Source organism: Panthera pardus, unplaced genomic scaffold, assembly GCF_024362965.1.
Source record: "Panthera pardus isolate Hobbes unplaced genomic scaffold, ASM2436296v1 HiC_scaffold_22, whole genome shotgun sequence".
Lineage (NCBI taxonomy): Eukaryota > Metazoa > Chordata > Mammalia > Carnivora > Felidae > Panthera > Panthera pardus.
In genome coordinates, this window is record NW_026526788.1 from 78,928,846 (window position 1) to 78,952,089 (window position 23,244).

At 57.4% G+C, this 23,244-nt stretch overlaps 1 protein-coding gene across 6 annotated transcripts in view; it reads right to left on the reverse strand.

Annotated features, from left to right (window-relative positions):
* Positions 1–6,815: 6,815 nt before the first annotated feature.
* CHST15 (carbohydrate sulfotransferase 15) overlaps positions 6,816–23,244 on the reverse strand; it is a 79,449-nt gene continuing 63,020 nt past the window's right edge. For all 6 annotated transcript variants that reach the window (XM_053910007.1, XM_053910010.1, XM_053910012.1 and 3 more), the window contains exons 6-8: positions 16,880–17,036; positions 8,861–9,008; positions 6,816–7,274 (exon numbers count right to left, since the gene is read on the reverse strand). In XM_053910007.1, coding sequence (XP_053765982.1) covers positions 7,084–7,274; positions 8,861–9,008; positions 16,880–17,036 — 496 coding nt within the window. In that variant the 3' untranslated portion in view covers positions 6,816–7,083. The remainder of the gene's footprint in view (positions 7,275–8,860; positions 9,009–16,879; positions 17,037–23,244) is intronic.

The following is a 23,244-nucleotide window of genomic DNA, read 5'->3' on the forward strand; positions in this document are numbered from 1 at the left end:
ACCAAAAGATGGTGCTGAATTATTATATGTAAAATCCTGTTAGTAAATATTTATGGCAATTTGTGTTCTCTGTTAAACAGGAACCTGCATCATGTCTTCCATTCTACCTCTTGGGCCCGCGATGTCTAACGTATTTATCATCGGCCCCTTTGCACGGGCGAGAAGGTGAAGGAGGCATTCCCGGGTGGGGTGACGGCCGTGAGGCCCCGTGCACCCAAGCGCTTGGCCCGGAGGCTCTGGGGGCGCCCTGGCGGGTCTTTGGCATGCTGCCATTGTGCCCACGCCATCTGGGGGAAGCCGGGTCACGAGTTCCAGCTTGGCCTCTCACACACAGGAAATGCGGTGGCCTGGGGAAGGGTGGAGGTCACAGCAGGAAGAGGTCACTGCCCTCAGTTCCTCTCCTAGGTGGCGCCCCATGGCTGTTGCAGTTCTGCATTGCTGGGGTGACGCTCCGATCTGTATCTGTCTGCCGCCCGAGGCCCCGGGTCCAGGCGGCAGGGACCGGGCCTGCTGTCCTGGGAACCTATCTCCAGGCATCCAGTCAGCGCTCTGTAAATACTTGGTGAAAGAAGCCAGTGAAGGAATCGGCGAATGAGCCAATTTGCAGCCCCCGCCCCAAAGTCTGGCCCAGTGCCTTGTGCAAAGTAGATGTTCTGAAAACATTTGCTAAAAAATTAAGTGTTGACTCTTTGCACACTTTCTAGCTGAAGTGTGTCCCTTGGGGCCTTTGGGACGGTGGGGCGGGGCCTCGGGGAGGGCAGCCCACTTCTCAGGACGCTGCTGGCCCCTGTAGGCGGCGGCCCCCAAGTCTTCCTCATCCTATAGGCGGGAGGCTTGGACCACTGTGCTGCCAGACCCCTGGCAGAACAAAGTCGTGTTTATTTCCTTGTGTTTTCCCTAGCAGCTCCACTCACCGTGCAGAGCCCTTGATGGATGGGTCTGCAGAAGCAAGCCTATGGCCCAGAAGGCCCAGACCCATCCCTGAGGGTCTTCAAAATGGGAGCTGAGGGGGTAGGGAAAGGAGTTTGGAGGCTGCAGGGCTCTGTGGGCGGCGGGGGTTGCAGATGGACACTGGAGCATCACAGTTAAAGGCATTGACTTTGAAGTTAACAGGTGAAAAAATCTGAGTCGCCATTCTCCTGTTTTCTGGGGACCGGAGTTGTGTGATCTCAGGCAGGTGTGCAGCCTCTGATCCCGTCTGTACTTTTGTAGACCGTTGTCTTAACTCTGACGCTCACTCATGAGGTTCACAGATGTGTGGATGTGGGGAAAGGCCAGTGGTGTCCCCCAAGAGTGACGAGGTGGCTGCATCTGCACTGAGGAACCCAGCCCAGCCGCCTGGAACTTGAACCCAGCACACCTGGCTCCAGCCCCAGGGCTTGCCCTCCATCCCTTCCATCCCTCTTGGCGGGGGCCGTTTGGGGGAGCGCAAGGCAGATCATCCCGTTTTGGTGGAAGAATGGTGAAGAATGGCTCAAGACTTGGGGGCGGGGAGCTGGACACTTTCCCACCTCGACTTCCTGGGCCTGGCCTTTCTCTGCGCCACTGGGTCCCCCGCCGTAATCTCACCCGCGTGGCTTGGGAAAACCATGAAACTCGGCGGGGGGCGGGGGCCGGATTCAGCCTTGAAACAGATCTACCTGCTTCTAGATCCCACTTTGAAGGGGCCTTTCAGAGCAGGCAGAGCACAGATGCAAGCCACAAAGCCTCATGCCCAGCGGCCCTCCCTGCTACCCCCCAAGCTGTGCCGCAAGTAAGGGGCCCCTCACGGTGGGGCAGGGGGCCCCCTTCGTATTCTCCCTCCGCGCCCCACCCACAGGGCGGCCAGCAAAACGCTGCCCAGCCATGGAGTGGACCAGTCTGGCTCCTTGTTTAGCCCTAAGCCCAACAGTGTAGGACATGGGAGCGGGCCTGCATCGGTGGGGGGGGGAGGGGGGATAGGCGGGCCTGAGTCCGTGGCAGGGAGGGGGGCGGGCCTGAGTCCGGTCTCCTGTGCCCCTGGCTGGTGGATGCAGCCACCCTCAGGAGGGGCAAACTGGTGTCCCTCGCAGGCCGGCTGCAGCTTCCCCGGGGCGCCACCGTTTCCACCTCGGTGTTCAGCCCTGGCCCGTGCGGGCTCTAGGGGAGCCATCTGCACAGCCCTAAGGAACCCTGGGCTGTCTGCAGTTTTCCACCCTTCTGCCAAGACCTGTGCTGGGAGCCCCGTCTGCAAAGGAGGAGGATGGAAGGCGGCCAGGGGGGTGGCCGGGGCTGGAGACAGGGTCCAGACTGCCCGGGCGGCGGGGCTTCAGGAGCAGGGACAGAGTAGAGGTTGTGGACTTGGGTCCAGCTTGGGGCCATGAGGCACGGCCGATGAAACCGAGGTTGGAAGTCAGCCTTCCCATGCCATCCCTGGAGCAGGAGTTCATGGAGGTCACTGGCCCCCAGAGGCTCTCTCAGGGACCAGAAACCACGCAAACTATTTTTGTGACTTTCAGAAGCAGCTCCCCTTGAAGCATGACTAACTAGGAAACAGCTGAACTTCAGAAACTCAAAACTGCCCATGCAGCTGATGTGGGTCTCCTAGGGAACCGAGAAAGTATAAAGAAAAAACAAAACTTGTCAGCGCTCAGAAATCACTTTTACCCAGAGATGGACAGACAGTCCCACCTGGGGTAGGGACGCCCCCTGGGCTCACTTGAAGAAACACACAAAAAGAATGACTTTGACTTTGGGAGAAAGGTGGGGCTTTGGCCCTGGCCTCACCCTGTCCCGAGCACCCCAGTCGCAGGGCCCTGCTGGACAGGGAGACACAGCGTCTCAGGACGGACGCGTTGGGAGGTCTGGTTCTCTGCTAGGCAGCCGCCTGCCCGCTCAGACCTGCTTGGGCCCCACAGGGCACAGCTGCAAGGGACAGGCCAAGGGCACCCACTCCCTTGACTGGCTGGCTGGACCACCCTCCTATGCGCAGCTGAATAATGACCCCTGAAGATGTCCATACCGTGGTCCCTGGAGCCTATAAATATGTCACCTTACACAGCAAAAAGGCCTTTGCAGACATGATCCTGAGATAGAAGATCCTGCATTATCCTGGGGGGGGGGGGGCGGGCAGAGTAATCACCAGAGTCTTTCTGAGGGGCGGGAGGGTGACAGAGAAGGGCAACATAACCACGGAAGCAGAGTCAGAGATTTGAAGGTGCTGCACCGAGGATGGAGGCCGGGGCCCGCGGGAAGGGGGCGGCCTCCAGGAGCTGGAAAAGGCCAGGAGGCAGATTCTCCCCTAGCGTTTCCAGAAGGAACAGAGCCCACACCTTGGCCGTGGCCCCATGGGGCTGATTTTGAATTTCCCGACCTCCAGAACTGCCAGATAATACACTTGTGTCGTTTTAAGGCCCGAAGTTTGGCATAATTTGCTCCGACAGCTGGAGGACAGTAATACAGCTCCCCCAGGGCCGCTGCTGCTCAGGCTGCGGGGGCCCACCAGCGGGCCTGCCCCCTCCCAGCTGCTCAGCCAGAGCCTTGCCCCGGGTTCTGGGAAGAGGTTCTCCCTACAAGTCTCCACAGGACCTGCCTCGCCCGCCTGCATGCAGAGTGGCTACCCACAGGGTGAGATCTCTGGAGATCAGGAAAACACCCGCCCACACCCAAGGCCTCCCCTCCTCCCTCCCTGTGGGCTGAGACCAGAAATTCCTCCGGAGCACTGCCTCTGCTTCTGTTCCACACAGGGGCATTTGGGAAGAGGTCATTCCAAAGGGAGGTTTACACGAAGATCTAGATGATCCGCGTCCTTGCGTTCCCCGCGAGCTGGTTCCCAAGCAGGGGTGGGAACAAAGCAGAGGGGGTTTCCGGAAAGGCTCCAGGACAGGGAATCAATCAATCCTGGAGACTCACCCGTCCATCCTGCCCCGTCGTGTCCCACCCGCCCCCTTTCTCCTCGCAGGCCGGATTTTCTCTGCTCAGCCACGCTGTTCCTGGCTCCCTCATCAAGAGATGGGCTCCTCCTCTTTCCAGGTCTGGACTCACTGGCCCCCTGCCTACAATGCACCACTATGGGGAGCAGTGCTGGAGAGGGACGCTCCCAGGGTGGTCTTTTCAGAACTAGGGGACCATGGCCCATGCTGGCCCCAGGCCTCCAGAACCGCAAACTTGAGACAACCCCATCTCCTCCCACAGGCTTGCCCATCCCAGTGCAGCCAAGGGACCCCTGAGTGGCCTAATGACAGTGACACACACCCAGCGAACACCAGGAGTCTCAAAATCACTGTCCCCCAGGGCCAGGCCTGGGCCCAGAAATGAAGGAAGCAGCCATGATGACAACAGTCTAGGATGCTCCCTTTCACTTTGGTTTTGGATGACAGGCTCGAGGACCGCTGTTTTGGAACAGCACCCCGTGCCGTCAACGGGAACCGGGCCCGAACAGGAGAAAGCAAAGCAGAGGCAACCGACATGCCCTCTGGAGAAAGGCCCCTTGAGAGAGACTGTCTGGATGGCACCGACTGGCACAGAAGGGCTGGGCCTGCCTGTGGTCACCCCACCCTTCAAATCCAAATGTCTGACGACCGCGTTAGGCTGGTCTACGGGCAGGGCCGGCCCTGGGACCCTGACTCACACCCACGGGAGGCCTCTGGTGGGGAGTCACCGATAACGTTGAAGCCCTTCCTCCTCTGACAGTCTCTCTCCCCGTCACCATATGCCGTAGGTCCCCTCACGCAGCGTGCACAGAAAGCACGCAGCTCAGACTCTGAACTACTTCTGAGATTCATTCGTGCACAGCAGACACCATGGAGAACTTAGCACGAGTGCTTGGGGGGGTGGGGTGAGGAACAGCATGCATGCCCAGGGACGGGTCACAGGGGTCCACGTTTAATTATGTTCAATATTAATAAAAATACAGCATAACTGGTTCACTTAACATACCTTCCACTACTAAGGGCGTACAATGGAGTACAATCCGATATACAGCTTTGGGGACACAAAGTAACTTCAATACCAGGTCATGAGAAATGCTCCGTTTCACTTTGGTTTTGGATGACAAGCCCCCAGGACCGCCGCTCGGAACGGCACCTGCACTGTCAACGGGAACCGGGCCTGAACGTGAGAAAGCAAAGGCAACAGACATGCCCTCTGGAGAGAGGCCCCTTGAGAGAGACTGTCCGGATGGCACAGATTGGCACGGAAGGGCTGGGCCTGCGTATATAAAAAGATTTGTATAATAAACCAAATAATATTGGAAATAATACCTCCAGTAATACTTCTGTAAGAAGCAGAATTACACTGCATGTTATTCACATGCATAGGAGCGTGTAGGAAAAATCCTGTGTTGTAATTATGGCTGGGGTGGGACAGCAAAACACGTACTGAAAACGACAAGGTAATTGGCAGGGAAATTCATCCACGGAAGGGCCGCGTCCAGAGCAGGGGCGCCTCATCAGCGGCACAACAGGAAGGGAACCCACTCAGAGAACCGACCCACACACGCGCACACAACACCCCCCACTGCGAATAAATACACACACACACGCTGAAAGTGAGATCTCCCCGCAGCTCCCTTGTGCTCCGGCCAGACTCCCTGCCGGCCGCGAGAGATGCGGGCGGGGGGGTTGCTGTCCCAGAAAGCGGGTCTTCAGCAGCAGAAACAGCTCGGCCGTGCCATGCGGACGGAAGGCCCTCCCCGCACCTCCCGGAGGGCTGTGCCTCCCACCTCTGATGGCATAGAGGTGACGGCTCCGGGGCTGGAGAGCTGAGCAAATCCTCACGTCTGCGCGTGACGGCCGGACACCTGCATGTTTGCGCTTCCTGACTCTGGTGTAGGGGACCCTGCCCGGAAGGTTCTGGTTCACCTTGCAAACACTCCGGTGCGAAGCTTCCCCGAGTTCGCACCCGGGGCTCCAGCCCCCTCTTCAGTCTCTCGCCATCACCTCCGAGAAACGACGAGACCGTGAGGCCATCCGTTGGTGGGCCAGGCGGTCGAGCGGCCCGGAAGGTCCCATGAAGAATCGCAGCACACCCACGTGTGGCTCGCGGTTTCTGCCTCGGGACACACGTGTCTTGTAGTTTGCGGAAACGGGGAGGGCCTCTGGCCACACGGGGCGGAGAATGTGGGCAAGGAGCTGCTTCCAGGGGGCGGGCAGAGCGACGGGGCCTGTCTGTGGCCACAGCTAGAAGTTCACACACCCTCCGGGTCTGACGACCTCGTGTGCGTGAGGAGGGTCCAGGACACCTAGATTTCCCACGGAGAGTTCAGTTCCTTGAAGTTGCTCAGTGTGGCATTAAAGCAGAAATTTCCCTTCTAATTATAAGCTGAGTTTGTATCCCGATTACAAACTCGCCCCAGGTTCTGGGAAGAGGTTACATGAGCTCTCGAGAAGCCCTCAAAAGTGGCAGAAAAGGAGCTACGGCTGGTGAAATGCAGGAATGGTTCGTCTGAAACATTCGTGTTCTGGTTAAACGTAAGTAACACCAGGACAGGACGGGAGGGGTCCGAGATGAATGTGCTCGGGCTTTTTGTTCTCTTTCGTAAAAGTGAAGTTAACAAGGTTCAGATCTGAAGAGAAGAAAGGGCGGACCTCGGAGTCAAAGAGAAAAAAGGAAAGCGTCTGTCTCCTCGCTCTGCCCAAATGAAGGTATTGGCCCGACCGGTGTTTCAGGACCGAACGGAAGCGTTAACTCGGACAGTGTCGTGGCGTGACCTCTAGCGTGATGGCGCGACCTCCGGCGTGGCGACGTGACCTCCAGTGCGCTCACTCGGATCCCACACTGTCAGCCCCCAGCCGCGCTTCCTTCCCGCCCCCCCACACCCCGCCTGGTGCCCCCCGCCCCCCCCCCCCCCACCCCCCCCGCCTGGACCCCGCGGCCCGGCCACTGTGCCGCAGGAGGGAACGGTTCCCAAGTGGAGTTTCCAATGGCCCGGGATGGCGGAGCCCCGTGAAGGGTCAGTTGCCAGGTTGTTTCACACCACAAACGGTTATACTAAACAGGTGCCTAGGAAGGGGAAGAAGAATCATCTTGGGGTTTTCTCCAGGCTGATGAGGAAGAGGGCCCCGCCCCCCAAAGAGAGATTTTTAAATCACGGTAACAGTGGAAACCGCAGGGGGACCCCGACCCTCAGGTCTTCTTCCAGGCGAACGCCTCGTCGGCGAGCACCTGGGCCAGCCTGGCGTTGAAGGGCCCGTAGAAGTCCTGCAGGATCTTTTGGGTGACCGGCCACATGGGGCCCAGGTTCCGGTCCTCGGGACGTCGCGCGTTGGACGCGGGGCTCTTTGTCATCAGGGTCTCTTGTTTCTCACCTAGGGGTCCTGGAACACAAAGAAAAGACTGTGAAGCAGGAGGTGCGGCAGGAAGGAGCTTCGCAAAACTCCCAGCCGTGCTTCGTGTTGGGCCAGGAGTTCCCCTCCCCTCAAGAGTGCTCGGTCCTCTGGCCAGACCCGTCCTGGTCCAGGAGTTGCTGAGGACGGAAAGTGGCAGCGTGCCATCGCGAAGGAGCAGGTGCTGTCCGGCCTGGGGCTGGACACCTGCCCGCAGAAGTGCAGCTGCGGCTCTGGGAGGCAGCCTCCCCTGAGCCTCACCTCCTCCCGGTCTCAGTGCCAAATACCCACAAAGGGCTGGCTCCCGTGGCCGTCAGCCTGTCCGTGGATAACTGTGCGAGCTGCCAGGCACAGTCCATGTGCTTAGATTTTCCTACTAACCAGCCTGCTGGAGTCCTGCCAGTGTCATTTCTGCTTCAGGCTGCTGATGCAAAGGGCCTGTGGCTGGGCCATATTTCACCCTGTGTGTTGTGCCGTATCGTGGCCGTGGGGGTGGTGGGGCAGGAAGGCCACCTGTGCCCAGAGACCCTATAAGCTGAACCTCCACCTGCACCAAGATCAGTGGGGAGAGGCCCGGGAACAAGCCAGCCACCTCTATCCCCAGCCCCCTGGACCATTAGTCCCTCACTGGCTTAACCGACCAGATCACCACTCAGGCCACTTTGTGCCAGGCCCTCGGGATCGGGCCAAAGTCCTGAGCCCTTACACAGAAAAACCATATTCCGGTGTCGCTGGGGTGCGTGCAGCAGAAGGAACAGAACTGGCCTCACTGTCCATCTCAGAGACTAAAGTCAAGCTCACCAACACAGCAGAGTCTACTAGGGACCCACTCCAAGGAAAATGGTTCTAGGCCTTCAGAGGAAAAAGCAATCACACTCCCTCCTACCACTATGACGAAAGGATTCTGAGGCCAGTGGAGGGTAAACAGATTTTAAGGAATATGCCATCAACAGAATTCCTAGGCCAGATCATTAGATGGGGCTGCAGGAGTGCTTGAGCTCTGGCAGTCCTTGGGTGCCCATCCACGTGGGCAGCCCTCTGTGCCCAGAGACCCACCCCTACAAGCCATCACCCTGGCCACTGGCAGTGGACTCTCCTAGAGGAAGGTGGCCACGTGGCCCTGACTCTAGGGGCCCCCCAAAACCTGAGAGCATGCCATGACCCGTCCACTCCCTCCTCCAAGCCTGTGGCCTCTGCAAGACCGTTCCGGCCATGCTCTGACATGTCGCCCAGCCCAAAGACTCAGCTCGCAGACCACTCCTTCCATGACCCCTTCCACCATTCCTCCTGGGACCCCGGAGGCACGTATACGAATCAACCGTCACTCTGCCAGTGCCTTGGCTATCGGTAGCTTCCTCCTCTCTTCCTCTGCTGGGCTAGAACCTCCCAGATGAGGGACCCCCTCCCCCCACCCCGGCACCAGGCCCCGCGCCTGAAAAGCACGTACCGAACCAGCCGCCCGGCCCGGCCCGGCCCGCCCGGTGCGCAGAGTCTGTCTGCGACTCAGAGAGCACCGCGGACAGCCAGTGTCCACAGAGCTCATGCCTGCTCCCGGGCCACCAGCGTGACATTCATACCAAGGTTGAGGAACTGGAAGACCCTGTGCATGGTGTACTTGACGTTGGAGGCGTGGTCTTCCAGGCGAAGGACGAGAAACTGTTCTTTATTAAACACGGTGAGCCAGTCCAGAAGGTACACAGCATACAGACCGACCTGGAGCCTCACCTAGAACCAAGGAGAAGGCGGGCATCACTTCGGGAGTAATTTCCCTAACGCTTTTCCAAACGTACGAGGCCTGAGTACAAACCAGCACCAAAAGAGTTGCCCGAGCAAACAACTGCCTTCAAAGGATGGATTTTATTTTATTTTTTTTAATGTTTATTTGTTTTTGAGAGACAGAACGTGAGCAGGGGAGGGACCGGGGGGGGGGGCGAGACACGGAATCTGAAGCAGGCTCCAGGCTCCAAGCTGTCGGCATGGAGCCCAACACGGGGCTCGAACCCACCACCCGTGAGATCATGACCCGAGCCAAAGTCAGACGCTCAACCGACTGAGCCACCCAGGCGCCCCTGTTTTTTAATTTTTTTAAACATTTATTCATTTTGGAGAGACAGGGACAGAGTGCAAGCAGGGGAGGGGCAGAGAGAGAGGGAGACACAATCTGAAGCAGCCTCCAGGCTCCAAGCTGTCAGCACAGAGCCCGATGCGGGCTCGAACTCACGAACCACAAGATCATGACCTGAGGCTAAAGTCAGACGCTTCACGGACTGAGCCACCCAGGCGCCCCCAAAGGATAGATTTTAAACGCCATGCTTTCTTGAGTCTTCAGGAAGGGTTCTGAGCTCCTCACACACTTCTGTGTGTGACCTACTTAAGGTCACAGTTAATTCTCATGACAACCCTGGAGGTGGCTCCGCAACACGTTCCAGTAGAGACTCAGGTGAAGGAAGAGGTCAAGGCTGTACCCGTGAACAGCGCAAACGTTCTTTGCACGATACCCTGGCTGTTTCTGCTCCTACACCCAGCACACGACAGCCACGAAAACCACGTTCAACACCTCAGAAACAAGCCAGGTGAGTGAACCGCCCCGTGCCTGGTGCCACCTGGGCGTCCGTGACCAGGGGGCCGTGTGTACATCCAAAGAAAGCAGTGTCACGCACAGCCACTCCTTCCCACCTCCACGCCCGGGGTGACGTCCTCCCGCGCCTTCTCTCACGCCAGGCTGCAAGCTTGCGCGGTGAATTCACCTTACCCAAAGGAAGTCTGGCCTCTGGCCTCGGCTCCTGGGAGGTGACCTCTAGGCCACCTGGGATGATCTGCCTGATAAGTGGCTTGGCTGGCCTGGGGCATCTGGCCACCGGAGAGTAAACAGTGAGACTGACTGACAGGGGATCGGTCTGGCCTGCAGCAGGGACTGGACGGTAAAGGCCAGCCAGGCGGATGGCATGTGACTGAGTCCCAGTAAATACTCCGGGCACCACAGGCTCGGGTGGGCGTCCCCGAATGGCAATGCTGTGTGTGGCCACATGTGCTCCTTCCCTGGGTGGGAGTGGGGGGGAGGGGGGTGCGGTTCAGTGGGTGTCCCTTCTCTGCTGGAAGCATGGTCTTCAGTGAGTCCTGCGATTCCTTCCGGGGAGCTACTGAACCCAAAGTGGTTTGGGGGACCCCCTGCCTTACAAACATGTCAGAAACGAGAGTGGCCGTGGGACGTTCCCTCTGACTTCACAGCTGCTGCTCAGCTCTTCAAAGCTTCGGGAAAACACCAGAGCTCTCCCCTTCCGCCCGCAGCCCCTTTCTCCTGGGCCCCCCGCCCTCCCCCAAGTCCTGGGGACCCAGCCCCATTTCCGGTCTGCCGCTCTGCCTCTGCGACCTTCCCATGTTTCCACCTGCTGCCTCTGCCTAGCTCCACGCCAGCCCCTCCGGTCAGACCCAGTTGTCACAGCCTCCTAACCGGTGCTCCCGTCTGGTCTCCCGAGCACCCACCCCTGGCCCGTCACCAGTGCGAGCTGCCCCACCTGCTGGCCTGGCCCCTCGGGCCCCACTCCCAGCCTGCCTGCCCTCCGAGCGTGGGGAGCCCTTGGTCTGGCTTGCGCTCGGCCCCCAGGCGCCCCCTCCCAGCCTCAGCCGCTCAGCTGCGTAGACAGACGCTCTCCCTTCAGGGTCCCTCTCTCCCTCCCAGCCCGACCTGGGGCTCCTCCAGCCTGCCGGGCTCCGGTGTTCCTCGGGCGACGTGCCGGACACGGTGGTGGCAGGGCGGTGAAACGTTTGACAAAATACGTACAGAAGCCGACTAGTCTCATCTCTCGCTAGTCTTTTCCCACTTCCTTCTTTTTCTAATCAGGTAGGAGGATGCGGAGGAAGATAAACAGTGAGAAGCGATAAGCGGTCTCCAGAATTCATTAGCTGCCTCCTGTCCCCCTGGGGTTGTTGCTGCCTCACGCGCCGGCCCCTAAAGAAGACCCCCCGAGCTGGACCAAAGCCGGAGAGAGAACGAGTACGTGCCAGCCTCAGAAATCACGCGTGCGGCACCCCTAACACAAGCAGACCGTAACGAGCGTGCCTTCTGGAGTCATTGGCCTCACAGAGCAGGTCAAGTCTCTGTCGGGCTCGCTGGCCGGGCCCTCCCAGGGAGGGCCAGCCTCACGAGGGTGATCTTCCGGAGAACCTGCCTGTGCAGCTTGAGAACTTTCTAGAAGGACAGAAGCTGGTGTTTGTGGTGGGGATGGGGGGGGGGGGGGCATGATACAGCAGCCGGAACGCATTCCTGACCTGGCCACAGGTGACAGACTATTTCTCTGAAAGCCTGTCGGCTCCCTCCGTGGGCAGAACCCCCCAGCACAAAGACCCGCGGGCTGAAGCCTCCTGCAGCAAGGCCTTCCTTCGCGGGAAGGGACGGTCCTGGCGGGGGGGGGGGGGGGGGGGCGGCGGCAGGGCAGGGAACAAACCCCGCGGGGCTCTGCAGGCCACAGGAGGCGAGGAGGCTCCCCTGAACACCTCCCCTTCTGGCCAGCCCTGGTCCCCCTTCTTCCTCCCCCTCCCTCCCCCCCTCCCCACTCCAGGAAAGCTCCGGTCACCCTGAGTGACGCCTCCCGGTGCACGCAGCATCGTTACCACAACCGTGCGCCATCGACACAAACCCAAGACGGGCCCACTTGGAGCGGTGTTTCTTCACCTTTCCCGGCAGAGGCCGGAGGATCCAAACGGCGCGAAGATAAAAACGGCATTTAGGGGAAGTGTCTGATAGATGTAAAATTACAAGACAGCAGAGCTGAGAGAAGCCTTTGAGGTTATCTGCCGCGGCCAACTCTTGCTGGAAAAATGGAAGCCCAGGGAGGGGTGGGGGCCTGCCCGCGGTCAGCTGGGGGGGCACCCAGCGGCACCCTGAGCTGACACCGGGTCCCCGCCACCGGGGCTTTTCCTGCCACACAGGGAAAGAGCCCGGGAGGGGTGGGTGCGGGGCTCCTTCCAGACAGGCTCCATGCCGAGACTCTCGGTTCCCGATTAGGGGTTTAGGTGAAACACCCTACACAGCCTACCCGGTATCCGCTAGTCTCAAAAACTCCCCATTCATTCATTCATTCATTCTGCAAACAGCCGAGTGCATGCTACATGCAGGTACCCCCCTAGGCAATGGAGACGTGTGGCTATGTAAGAGACGTGGCCCCCGGCCTCACGGAGCCTGGAACCTCGTGGGGGACACAGAGCCGAGCTGCTGAAGAAACAACCTGCAGCCACCAGTTGTGATCCATGCTGCAGGGAAACAACTGGGGTGGAGAGAGAAAACGGAGGTCAGTAAGACCCACAGGATAAGAAACCCAGGGGAAGCACGTTCCAGGGAAAGGGGCTGGAACCGGTCTCTCCAATCCGCCTGGAAGGTGCTAGACAGACTGATGGGCCCACCCCCCCAGCTGCTGTCTTCTGTGGGCCGGGGCTGAGCCTGAGGGTCCCACTGCTGACAAGATCCCCGCGGATGCTGACGCTGCCGGAACCCTGCTTCGCGAACCCCCGATCCGAGGCCAGAGGCTGTTAGGTCCTCTAACAGGAGAGAGTGTGGCTGCAGAGAGCAGTGACAGAGAGGGGGTGGCTGGGAGGAGGTGGAGAAGGAGGCGGGGGCCGGCTGGTGCACTCCAGTGCTGCTGGAAGGCAGGGGATGTCTCAGGAAGGGTGGCACCAGGGTCCGCCGATGTTTGAAAAAGCTCTCCCTCCCTGCGCTGTGGCTGAGCTGGGACTCACAGCTGGAGGGAGATTTGCGTCCCTCACCCCAGAATTGAAGGTTCGTGCCCAAGAGGAGGGTTTCCAACTGCTCCTCGCTGCCTGGCTCTTCCCGGTGAGCAAGGGGCTGAAGGGTCACGGCCAGTCTGCCGTCTGTGACGCCCCCCACCCCGTCCTGTCGACCGATCCTGCCCCCGGACACCTCTCTCTGACCTAAGGTGTCGGCTCAGCCACCACCTCGCCATCCTCAGCAGAACATGAGATCGAGTGAAAAAGCCAGTTCAAACCTGTGCTCTTAGGAGCTAGCCAGGGAAAGGAGGGAATGCCATGAGTCCGAAAGGCCACAGGACCCGGGATGAACCCTAGGCCTGTTACCCACTCTATGTCTCTGGATGTGAGAGTCCATGTCTGTGAGCCTCAGTGTCCTCATCTGTAAAATGGGCATGGGATTCAGGGCAGCACGGACGACAGAACATGAAGAGCTCAAGACTGTGCCTGGCGCAGAATCAGCGGCGAACAAAGCTCGGATCCCATCGTCCCTCGCTCACTGGCAAAGGCTTGTGATCAGGAAGAATTTCCAGCACACCCCAAAGTGGAGGCCCATGACGACTCCTGTGTACTGATCACCCGGTGTCTGTCATGTTTCAGGGTTCCCAGCTGGAGGCCAACAGGGCAGCGGAGGGGTCTTGTCTGTGGGACACAGTGGCTGTGGAAATCTCGCCTCCTAGAAACCTATTCAAAGGCAGGTGAGACCTGCATCCGGCCAGCTCTGTCCCCGTGGCCCTGACTGTGCCGAGGCGCTGGCCCGGCGAGCTCCGGGCGGTGCAGCGGGCCCCGGGCTCAGACTGCACGTGTACATCAGACACTCTCCTGGGACAGAAACACGACGTGAAGCCACTGAAATGCCACTGAAATAAGCCTCACAGTCAGGAGCTCTGCCCGGCCCTGCCTCGCCCTGCCCTTTTCCAAATCCAGCCAGCTTGGGGCGCTCCCTTGTAGAAGGGCCCCGAAGCAAAGCCCTCGCCTATCCCTCCCTTTTGGAGCACCTGCCACATAACCTCTTGAAGAGAGAACTCAGTAGTAACACGGCCTGGAAGAGGACGGTTCCAGCACCTTCTCTGAACCACACCAGCTGGACGCATCACCTCAACTCTCCCTGTTCTGCCTCCCGCCCCCTCCCTCTCCCTTCCAGGTCACCCCAGGGCGGTGCTTCTTCCGGCACTGAGCACGGTGCTGAGCACAGAGTCGGCACCCACTGTATGCCCTTGGAGACGAATCAAGTCTCAGCTGTGAATGAGGCCAGTCCCCAAACCACGCCACACCTAGGAAGTTTCAAGAAACATCTCCAGGTAGTGGCTCTTCTCTCCTGCAGGCCCTGCACAGATGACCCTCACGGTCATGAACAATCATACTAAAAAGCAACAGCTAAGAACCAGAGCCATTTTGAAGCAAATGCTGCACTCAGCCTGCCGGCCGGCAAACACGTGGCTTCCCCATCATCCCACCGCTTGATCCGATCCAGTCCAACCCCTGTCCACGTCCTTTTTCTAGTCCTCCTAATTGTTTCTAGAAACTTCCACCGTCTCCTACCCTGACTCAGCCCCCAGTTCTCTTACAGAAACCCCATCCCACCCCCACCCTGGCCTCCCCGTCTCTGGGAGACACCCCGCCAGCCCTGGGCACCACACATCAGGCATCTTTCTGAAACACAGATTTGCTACGACTGTTAAACCCTCCCTGGGGACCCGTGTCAGGCCAGACTTCCAAGGCTCACACCCACCTCTTACCGTCGCCCCACCACCCACGCAACCATGTGCTGTGCCCAGCTGTAGCAAACGCTCTCCGTGCTTAACTCTTCGGCCTCTGCCCGAGCTGCTCCCTGCACCTGGACAGATCACCACCTCCACGTCCCCAGCCCGTCATCCTTCAGGCCTCGGCACAAACACTGCCTTTCCTAGACGTTCCCCTGGTGCCTCGTGTTCAGGTGGCCTCTGCTGGGAGCCAGGGCTCCTGCCCCAGCTGCTAGGTCACTCTCCCTGCCAGGACTGGGACAGCCCGGGGGCACGAGGACCAGGCCTGTCCTGTCACGGCTGCCCTCCCATGCACAGACACGGTCAAATGACGAATGCATGTGCAGGGAGGCAGAACACGCTGCCCCGAAATATACCACTTTGGCATGAGGATTATTTTGAGCCCAAGGCAACTGAGAAGAAACACAAACATAAGAAAAGCTCTCCGCCCTCACCCTATTTGCCTCCAAGCCGTACATAAATTTGTCAGGGTGCCCTTCCTCCCCTCTCCACCAGGACGGACCAAATTAATCACTGGAGACAACCCTAGACCTTTATCAGCCTTAAGACAGCATCAGAGGATGTGACATAACAAACCTCGATGAAACTAGCCCTTATCAGCCATTAGCTCCCCCATACGTTTACCTGCCTTCCCACGATTTGCTGCCCTAGAAACTCAAAGTCCTCTTGCTTTGTCCGGTCACCTCTCTACAAATGTCCTTTTCTCCTGTTGGGACGTTACACAAGCCTGAGTTCTAACCGTCCCTCTGAGCTACTCATCACGCACGGGTGCAACACACCTGTTAATAAACTTGCAGTTTTTCTCCCTCTTGTTAATTTGTCTTTTGTCGGTCTAATTCACAGGGCCCGGACCGGCAACTCTAAGATGGCTGCAGGACAAGGGTTCTTCATTTCTCCCCTACGCACAAAGGGACTATCACTCTGACCTTTACAACAGCCTGGAACGGCAGTCTTATTACCCGATTTGAGGACGAAGCAATGGCGTCTCAGAGAAGCTAAAACGACTGTCCAGAGTCACACAGCTTAGTAAACGCCCCAGCTGGGAAGCGAACCCACACCTCTGTCTGGCTCCAAAAGCCATTCCCCCACCCTGTGCCGCTGGGCAGATTCTAGGTTTATCTGTGCCCCTGTCCGCATCTTCTCTGACACACTGAAAACTCCAGCCTCAATCCAACCCGCTGCCTCTGCGCATCCTGCCGGAACCAGGACCCTGCGTTCCAGATACGACGGCCTTGAGAACAAGGAAGAGGGAGGGAAACCTCTTGACCCTGAGCACCCCACGCCCAGAGGGTTCCCAGCCTCCACCTCGAGCACATCGGTCTGTGCCGTCCCACATGCTGCGCTCCGCAGAGCAGCGGTGAACCACGCCCCGGGACAGGGGCAGCACCAGCTTCACTGTGTTAGGCTCTCCGGCAGCACCAATCTGCTGAAAAGGCAGGCAACCCAGGGTGCTATGCGGTAGAAAACCACCCCCAGCTGAAGGGTGCTGAATTCACCACCAACAGCTTCTTCTGCATAAAGAGAAAAAAAGGCAAGAAATGTACAGCCACATTCCTGAAGGCAAGTAAGAGAAAAGCAAAAGAGAGATCAACGGGAGATAGTTTCCCATTTAGGCCCTGTCGCAGGAACACTGAAAGTCACCGGTGGGTGATTCGTTAAACCACCAAAACAATCCGCCATCGATCAGGGAACGATGCTTAAGACGATTCGAGAGCTGGGTCCCCGCGTCTGCCAATCCTAATTGCAGGGTGGGTTTTTGGAGCCTCACTGAATGGCAGTCTCCCTAAATGTGCCCTCATTCTCTGCAGGGGGAGGAGAGAGCATTGCAATGGGGAGATGAGCAGGGAAGAGAGCCTGGTGCCAGCCGAAAGGGCCCAGCCTTTCTATACAATTTTTATGTCCGTGCGTATTTGTTTGTGCACTAGCCACCACTGCTCAGAGGCATGGGGAGAGGCGTTTGCACATTAAAATGCTTCTCTGCGTTTATATGCTAAAATCCCATCCACCATGCCACCTGCATAATAACCACCAAGTGGCCTGCTCTGTAAGGGGGCCGGCTTCCGGGATACGCACAGGCATGGCATTGTTGAGGGTGTTGTTGTAGACGCAGGCACGCAGGGAATAATCGAGCATGCAATTCTCAAACAGCTGCACAGCTTCGGTCACTTTCTCATGGAAGTCATCAGCAGATTTATTCGAACTTGCAAAGTAGAGATAGTCGGAGTACAACCTGTGAATAAAATAAACGGAGACTTTTACCACCCGGGACCGTGGAATCACGCGACGTGGGTGACGATGGAAATCGACGTGCAATGACGTTACCTCGTCTCATTCATTAGGACCCTGCCATTTCTCTTGGTTCCCCTGCAGATGAGCCCCCTCCCTGCTTCCTCCCACACCTCCCCACCCCTCACCGGGCCACCCACGCTCTCCTGGATTCGGACATGTCTACACTGGCCCCCCGACCAACCACCGGTACTTCTTAAATCCTATCCAGCCACTTCAGCACGCAGCTGTTTTCACTGGAACGGTGAGCTTAGAAACACCAGATTGTGAAAACTGTACGACAGCGAAGACAGGCCACGAAAATGTTATGCTCCTTCCGGTGTCTCTCTCCTCCATCAGAGGCAACAATAACCAGAACAGCTGTTGCTCCTACAATCTGATAGTTTCTCATGAGATTCCTGGCCCATTCCACAGACGTTCCAAACATTAAAAAACAACAACAACAACAAATTATGAAACGTATCTTTCTAGATTGGTACGGACCTATTTTTTAACACAACATAAAAACACCCCTACATCTGCGTGCAGTCACCCTGTAAACCTGTTCACACGGACCCCACCGCATGTATGTGGCCATGTTTTCCTTCGAGAACTGACGGTGTCACTCCTGGACCCAATTTCCCCGGGCTCCCCTAAACCTTCCCAACTGGGCCTCAGCTTGTAGACTTCCACGTCCACCTCTGCACTGCCCAAGTGCGCAGGAATCCTGCCAGGTTCAGCCAGAATCCCCCGCCCTGCGATATCTGATCACCCTCAATATTTGGCGGGCTCCTGGTCCCCCACCATCTCCCAGGGGATGTCTCATCGCCCCATTGTGCCTTCAGCAGGAATCCTGCTAGGTCGATTTAGCCAGAACCCAGACCGACCTTAGCCCGGTGTGTCCTCTTAGTAATTTCCAACCCATGGACCCCCACTACTCCTTGGCTGTGAGTCCCCACTTTTCCTTGCTGGATCTGGAATTGAGGCCAGTCTTCGTGCCCTACACAAAACCCCACGCAGTGTCCTGACACCCACTGGAGTGGGTCCTGAGTGAAACCTGCCTTACCAGCCTTGACCAAGCTCCAGGATAAGGGTTTGCGTGCTCCTTCATTTCTCTCTTCCTCCCTCCCTCTTTCCCTCCTTCCTTCCTTCGTTTCTTCCCTCCCTCCTTCCTTCCTTCCCCTCTCTCTTCCTTCCTTCCCTCCTGCCCTCCATCCTTTCTTCCCTCCCTCTTTCCTTCCTTCCTTCCACTTTCTTCCCTCCCTCCCTCCTTCCTTCCCCTCTCTTCCTTCCTTCCTTCCCTCCTGCCCTCCATCCTTTCTTCCCTCCCTCTTTCCTTCCTTCCTTCCTTCCTTCCTCTTTCTTCCCTCCCTCCCTTCTTCCTTCCTTCCCCTCACTCCTCCTTCCTTCCCCTCACTCTTCCTTCCTTCCCCTCACTCTTCCTTCCTTCCTTCCCTCCCTCCCTTCCTTCCTCTTTCTGTCTTTCTTCCTTTCAATAAATCCTCTGTGAATATATTTTACCAGACTCTCAGCATTACAGATAGATTTTGTTAAGCAAGGGCTACTTGTTTTCTTAAATGAGACAGACAAACAATAAGAAAGGGTGAATTATGACAACAGTATCATGAACACGGCTCTCACTCAAGCCCTCCTGCCCAGTTTCTCCGGGGGTCCAACCTGTGAGTCCTGCTCCCCAGAGGTGACCTCTCTTATCAGGGGCTGAAAGAGCCTTCCAGAAATTTTCTGTGCCCACTCAAGCAGGTAGGGGCATATTTTCTATTTTCACAACCATGGATGGTACCAGATCAGATCCGGTGGAATCAGATCACGTGCCTGTCGTCGCGGCACACCGCCCACCTCCCGGTTGGGGGGTGGGGGGCTCTGAGCACCCACGAGCGCAGGGGCGACGGGGGACTGCACCCTAACATAAACGTCATCCCACTGCCACCCAGGAACTTTTTTCTTTGCCGCAACTTCTGAGCTGTGAGTTCCCACACCTTTTCCAGCTTTCCGCTTGCAAAGTCTTCATCTTCTTTTGTGTTTCGGAGATCCCTTCTTCATTCCTGCCTGGTGCCTTTCCAACGCCCACCCCCCAAGCGACCTCCCTGCTTCACCCTTCACTCGCACACCGCCCCCCCACCCCGCCTGTGGGGAAGCGGGGCTGACACGGGTCGGCCCCCTGGCTCCACGGACTCACGTTCTCTCTCCCGTTAACGCCTTACTTTCCACCCTCCAACCTCTCTGACGTGGCTTCCCTCATTCCAGCAAGGGTGAGGGCGACTCAGTGAATCTGACAAGGACACGTGTCCTGCCAACGCACACCCCCACCCCGCGCCGCGCCCCTGACACCCACACTCAACCACGCCCACCGGGGCGGAAACCACAGGGCCCCCGTTGCAGGGGCCAGCCGCAAACGCTCCCCTCCCCCCCGGCACCCCTCCCCTCTAACTGCAGTCAAGGTTGGATGCACATGTGTTGACCGCAGGAGCATGGCTTCTTGGGGACCAGCTCTCCTCGGGCACTGGGCACGGTGCCCGCGACAGGGCCCGTTAGAATTCATCCACAGCCAGTGTCCACAGAGGACACCTCTGAGAAGTCCTGAGATGACTGGGATCTGCCCACCGATTGCCTGGCGTCTGCACACACTCTGCAAAGGGAGAGTTTTGTAGACCTCGGCCTGCTCGCTCCAACTCTCCAGAAGGCCCTGTTTCCAGACGAGTCATTAGAGGTGCTCAGGGACTAGTGAGTACATTGTCCCCCAGATCTGTGCCCACCCGAGCACATTTCCCAGGATGACACTCCATCTGCCGGTCACAGCGTCCCCAACAGCAGCTGTTGGTCGCGGCACCCGTCCCTGCAGGCCAGTCGTAGTATCACCCAGAGGCTGATGGGTAAGTGTCTACATCGGATTTGCGTGGACCTCAAAGAGCAGTCGACCTGTACGTGCCAACGCGTTCCCTGTGGCAACGGGTCTGGTGGGGGTGTCCTTCCTGGCTCACACACTTATCGGTCCTGCCGTATCACGGCCCAGCCCAAGAAACCACGTCCGTGGAAAGTAACAGACGCCTTTCAGACTCTCATCAAAATCTGTATATAATGGGAAATCCGAATTCCAGAGTTCCTACCATGGACTCCTACAGGACTATCCAAGTCCTTTGGTGGAGCTGGAATTCTATCACATAAATTACTGTCTACAAACCCAACCACTGGGTCAAGCTTTCCATACTGAGAATTGATTCTGTGGTAGTACCATTCCTTGTAGACACTTTGGCTCATAAATAAAACAAGAGTCCAGGGGCGCCTGGGGGGCTCCGTCGGGTTGAGCGTCCGACTTCGGCTCAGGTCATGATCTCACGGTTCGTGAGTTCAAGCCCCGCACTGGGCTCTGTGCTGGCAGCTCAGAGCCTGGAGCCCGCTTTGAATTCTGTGTCTCCCTCTCTCTCTGCTCCTCCCCCGCTCATGATCTGTCTCTCTCTCTCTCTCTCTCTCTCTCTCCTTCAAACAAACAAACAAAACCATTAAAAATAAATAAGTAAAACAAGAGTCCCTACACCTGGCTCAATTTTAAACACAAAGTAACTTCATGAAGAATCTGCTGATTCCACAACAACTCTTTAGAGATCAAGAAGTAATCCCAGGGCATAAACTGGGACCTGTCCGAGGTGCCAACCAGGCCAGCCCAGCCCTGCTACAGGGCGGGGGCAGGGGACGGTGAGGGAGGAGAGGACGACTGATCTTCATCTGTTTGAGGGGAGGTGAAATGAACTCAGGACCCCATCTTCTGTGACTCAAGTTCACAGCCGGGCCGGGCCCACTTCCTCAGCAGAGTCTCTAGAGGGGATGTCTCTGGCCCCTCAGTCCCCCCGGGAACCTGGACCTGCCCACAGAATGTGCCCGGGGGCTCTGGGATCCCCTCGAGCCCACACGCTTGCCGGGAGGCGTACGAGTAACAATACGTCTCTCACACTCCACTTTGTCACAAACAGCTGAGCAGAGACTTTACTCATCACAGTGAATGGCCACCTCTCCTGTCTGGATTCTACAGATCCTCCCAAAATGTGTCCCCAGCACCTATGAATGGGATCTTATTTGGAAACAGGGTCTTTGCAGATGAAATTATGTCGAATGAAGATCTTGAGATGAGAGCATCCTGGATGGAGGGTGGGTTGTAAATCCAATGACTGGTGTCCTTACAAAGGCGACAGAGACACGGGGGGAGAAGGCCACGTGAAGACACGGGGGGAGGCTGGAGGGATACTGCCGCAAGCCAGGGACCAGCAAGAGCTGTCAACCACCAGCAGCAGCTGGACACAGGCCTGGAACAGCCCCTCCCTCAGAACTCCCAGAAGGAACCCACCCTGGTGGCATCCAGGAGTGTAGACTTCTAGCCTTCTGAACTGCCAGAGGATAAATTTGCATCGCATTAAGCCCCCAGGTTTGTGGTAATTTGTTGCAACAGCCCCAGGAGACGCATGCAGGTTCTACCCCCCAGTTCCCAGGAAGACTGAGGAGTTTTCTGCCTACACCTCTCTCCTACCCTGAGACCGCGGGAGAGTCCTGAGTGTACAGATGGATGAGAGTCACACGGTTCGCTTCCCTACAGAGATGTAAGCAAGAAGGCAAAGGAAAAGCATGAGCTCTAACTTTCAGGGAGCCCTATCTGGATCCCCCGAAGAATCAGGCTCGTGCTTCCTAAGAATGTCAGCAATAATCAATGCTATGATTTCCCCCACAGCTACTCTCTGGGGGAAAAGGGCCAGGCAGTGACCATGCACGAGTGAAAGCCACTTGGATGGGTTAAAGCCATTCAGAAAATGTTGAGAAGGGCAGCAAATGTAGCAAGACTAAGTATCCAAGGGCTGGAGCGGACATTCTCATGTAACAATAGATAAACCGAAACATCCACGTTTTGGTCTTTAAAATCAACTGTACAAGGGGCACCTGGGTGGCTAAGTCAGTGACTCGACCGACTTCCGCCTAGGTCATGACCTCACCATTCCCGAGTTCAAGCCCTGCATTGGGCTCTGCGCTGACAGCTCAGAGCCTGCAGCCTGTTTCAGATTCTCTGTCTTCCTCTCTCTCGGCCCCTCCCCTGCTAGTGCTCTGTCTCTCTGTCTCCCTCTCTCTCTCTCAAAAATAAGTAAACATTAAAAAAATTTTTAAAATAACTGTACAATGATGAAGCAGGGGAGAGAGGCCAACAGGGTAAACACACAATAGGTTTAGCTGACATAAACTCATAATGAATCATCACAGAATTGCATGGACACTGATGCAAACCATAGGATGCATTAATAAAGGTATGGCATTAAAAATGTGGGAGGGTGTCACTCTGCACCACCCTGGCCAGTTGGGATCCCAAAGGATGCTTGCTTTCAGGGCTGGGTGCCAAACGGTGAGGGGGAAGGAGCTGTTCCATCTGAAGAAGCAAGACTTAGCAGGAAGGACAACAGCTTCAATGGCTGAAAGGCCGTCCAGAGCGGGAAGGAAACCTGAACTACGCTCCTGGAGGGAAGACTGCCCAGGGGGTAGAAGGTTCAGGAACCAGCTTGAGACAAGGGGGAGGTCTCCAGCTGGGGCAGTCCAGCAGGAAGCGAGTGGCCCCAGCAGCAGGAACAGTCACGGCTGGCGGGGCTGAGGGCTCCCCGGCTGAGAGCCAGCTGCCCCGACACCCAGCCAGCCCCCTTGCATTGTAGGGGCCGCCAAGCCCCCTTCTGCTGAACCATCTAATTTTCTTACTCTTAAACCATCCCAAACAGATGGGTGTTACATTTGGCCAGGACCGTTTCCAACAGCAATTCCAAATATAAGTCCAAATACATTCCAGGCCTTCTGTGCTGTGGTTATTTTAGAAGGCTGCTGGGGCGGCCCCGTGACAGGGGGCCGGCTCTCCTGGAAGTGCGCTCGGCTCCTGCCTGTGTGGTGCGGGGGTCCCGGGACCCAGCACGGCCGCGAGGGGGAGTGGGAGAGAATGTATGCGTGGGGGGTGGCTCCCCGAACCTAGTGCCTCTGGAAGGGACTACATCTCTCCCTCTCGTGGGGACAGAGGAATGGCCACCAAGGCCATGGAAAACCGGGACGGTTATGCCCAGGCCAATGCTGGATTCCTTCAACGACACTGAGCAGAGGTGGGTGGACGGATTGGCACAAAAACAGGGGCAGCCACTACTCCG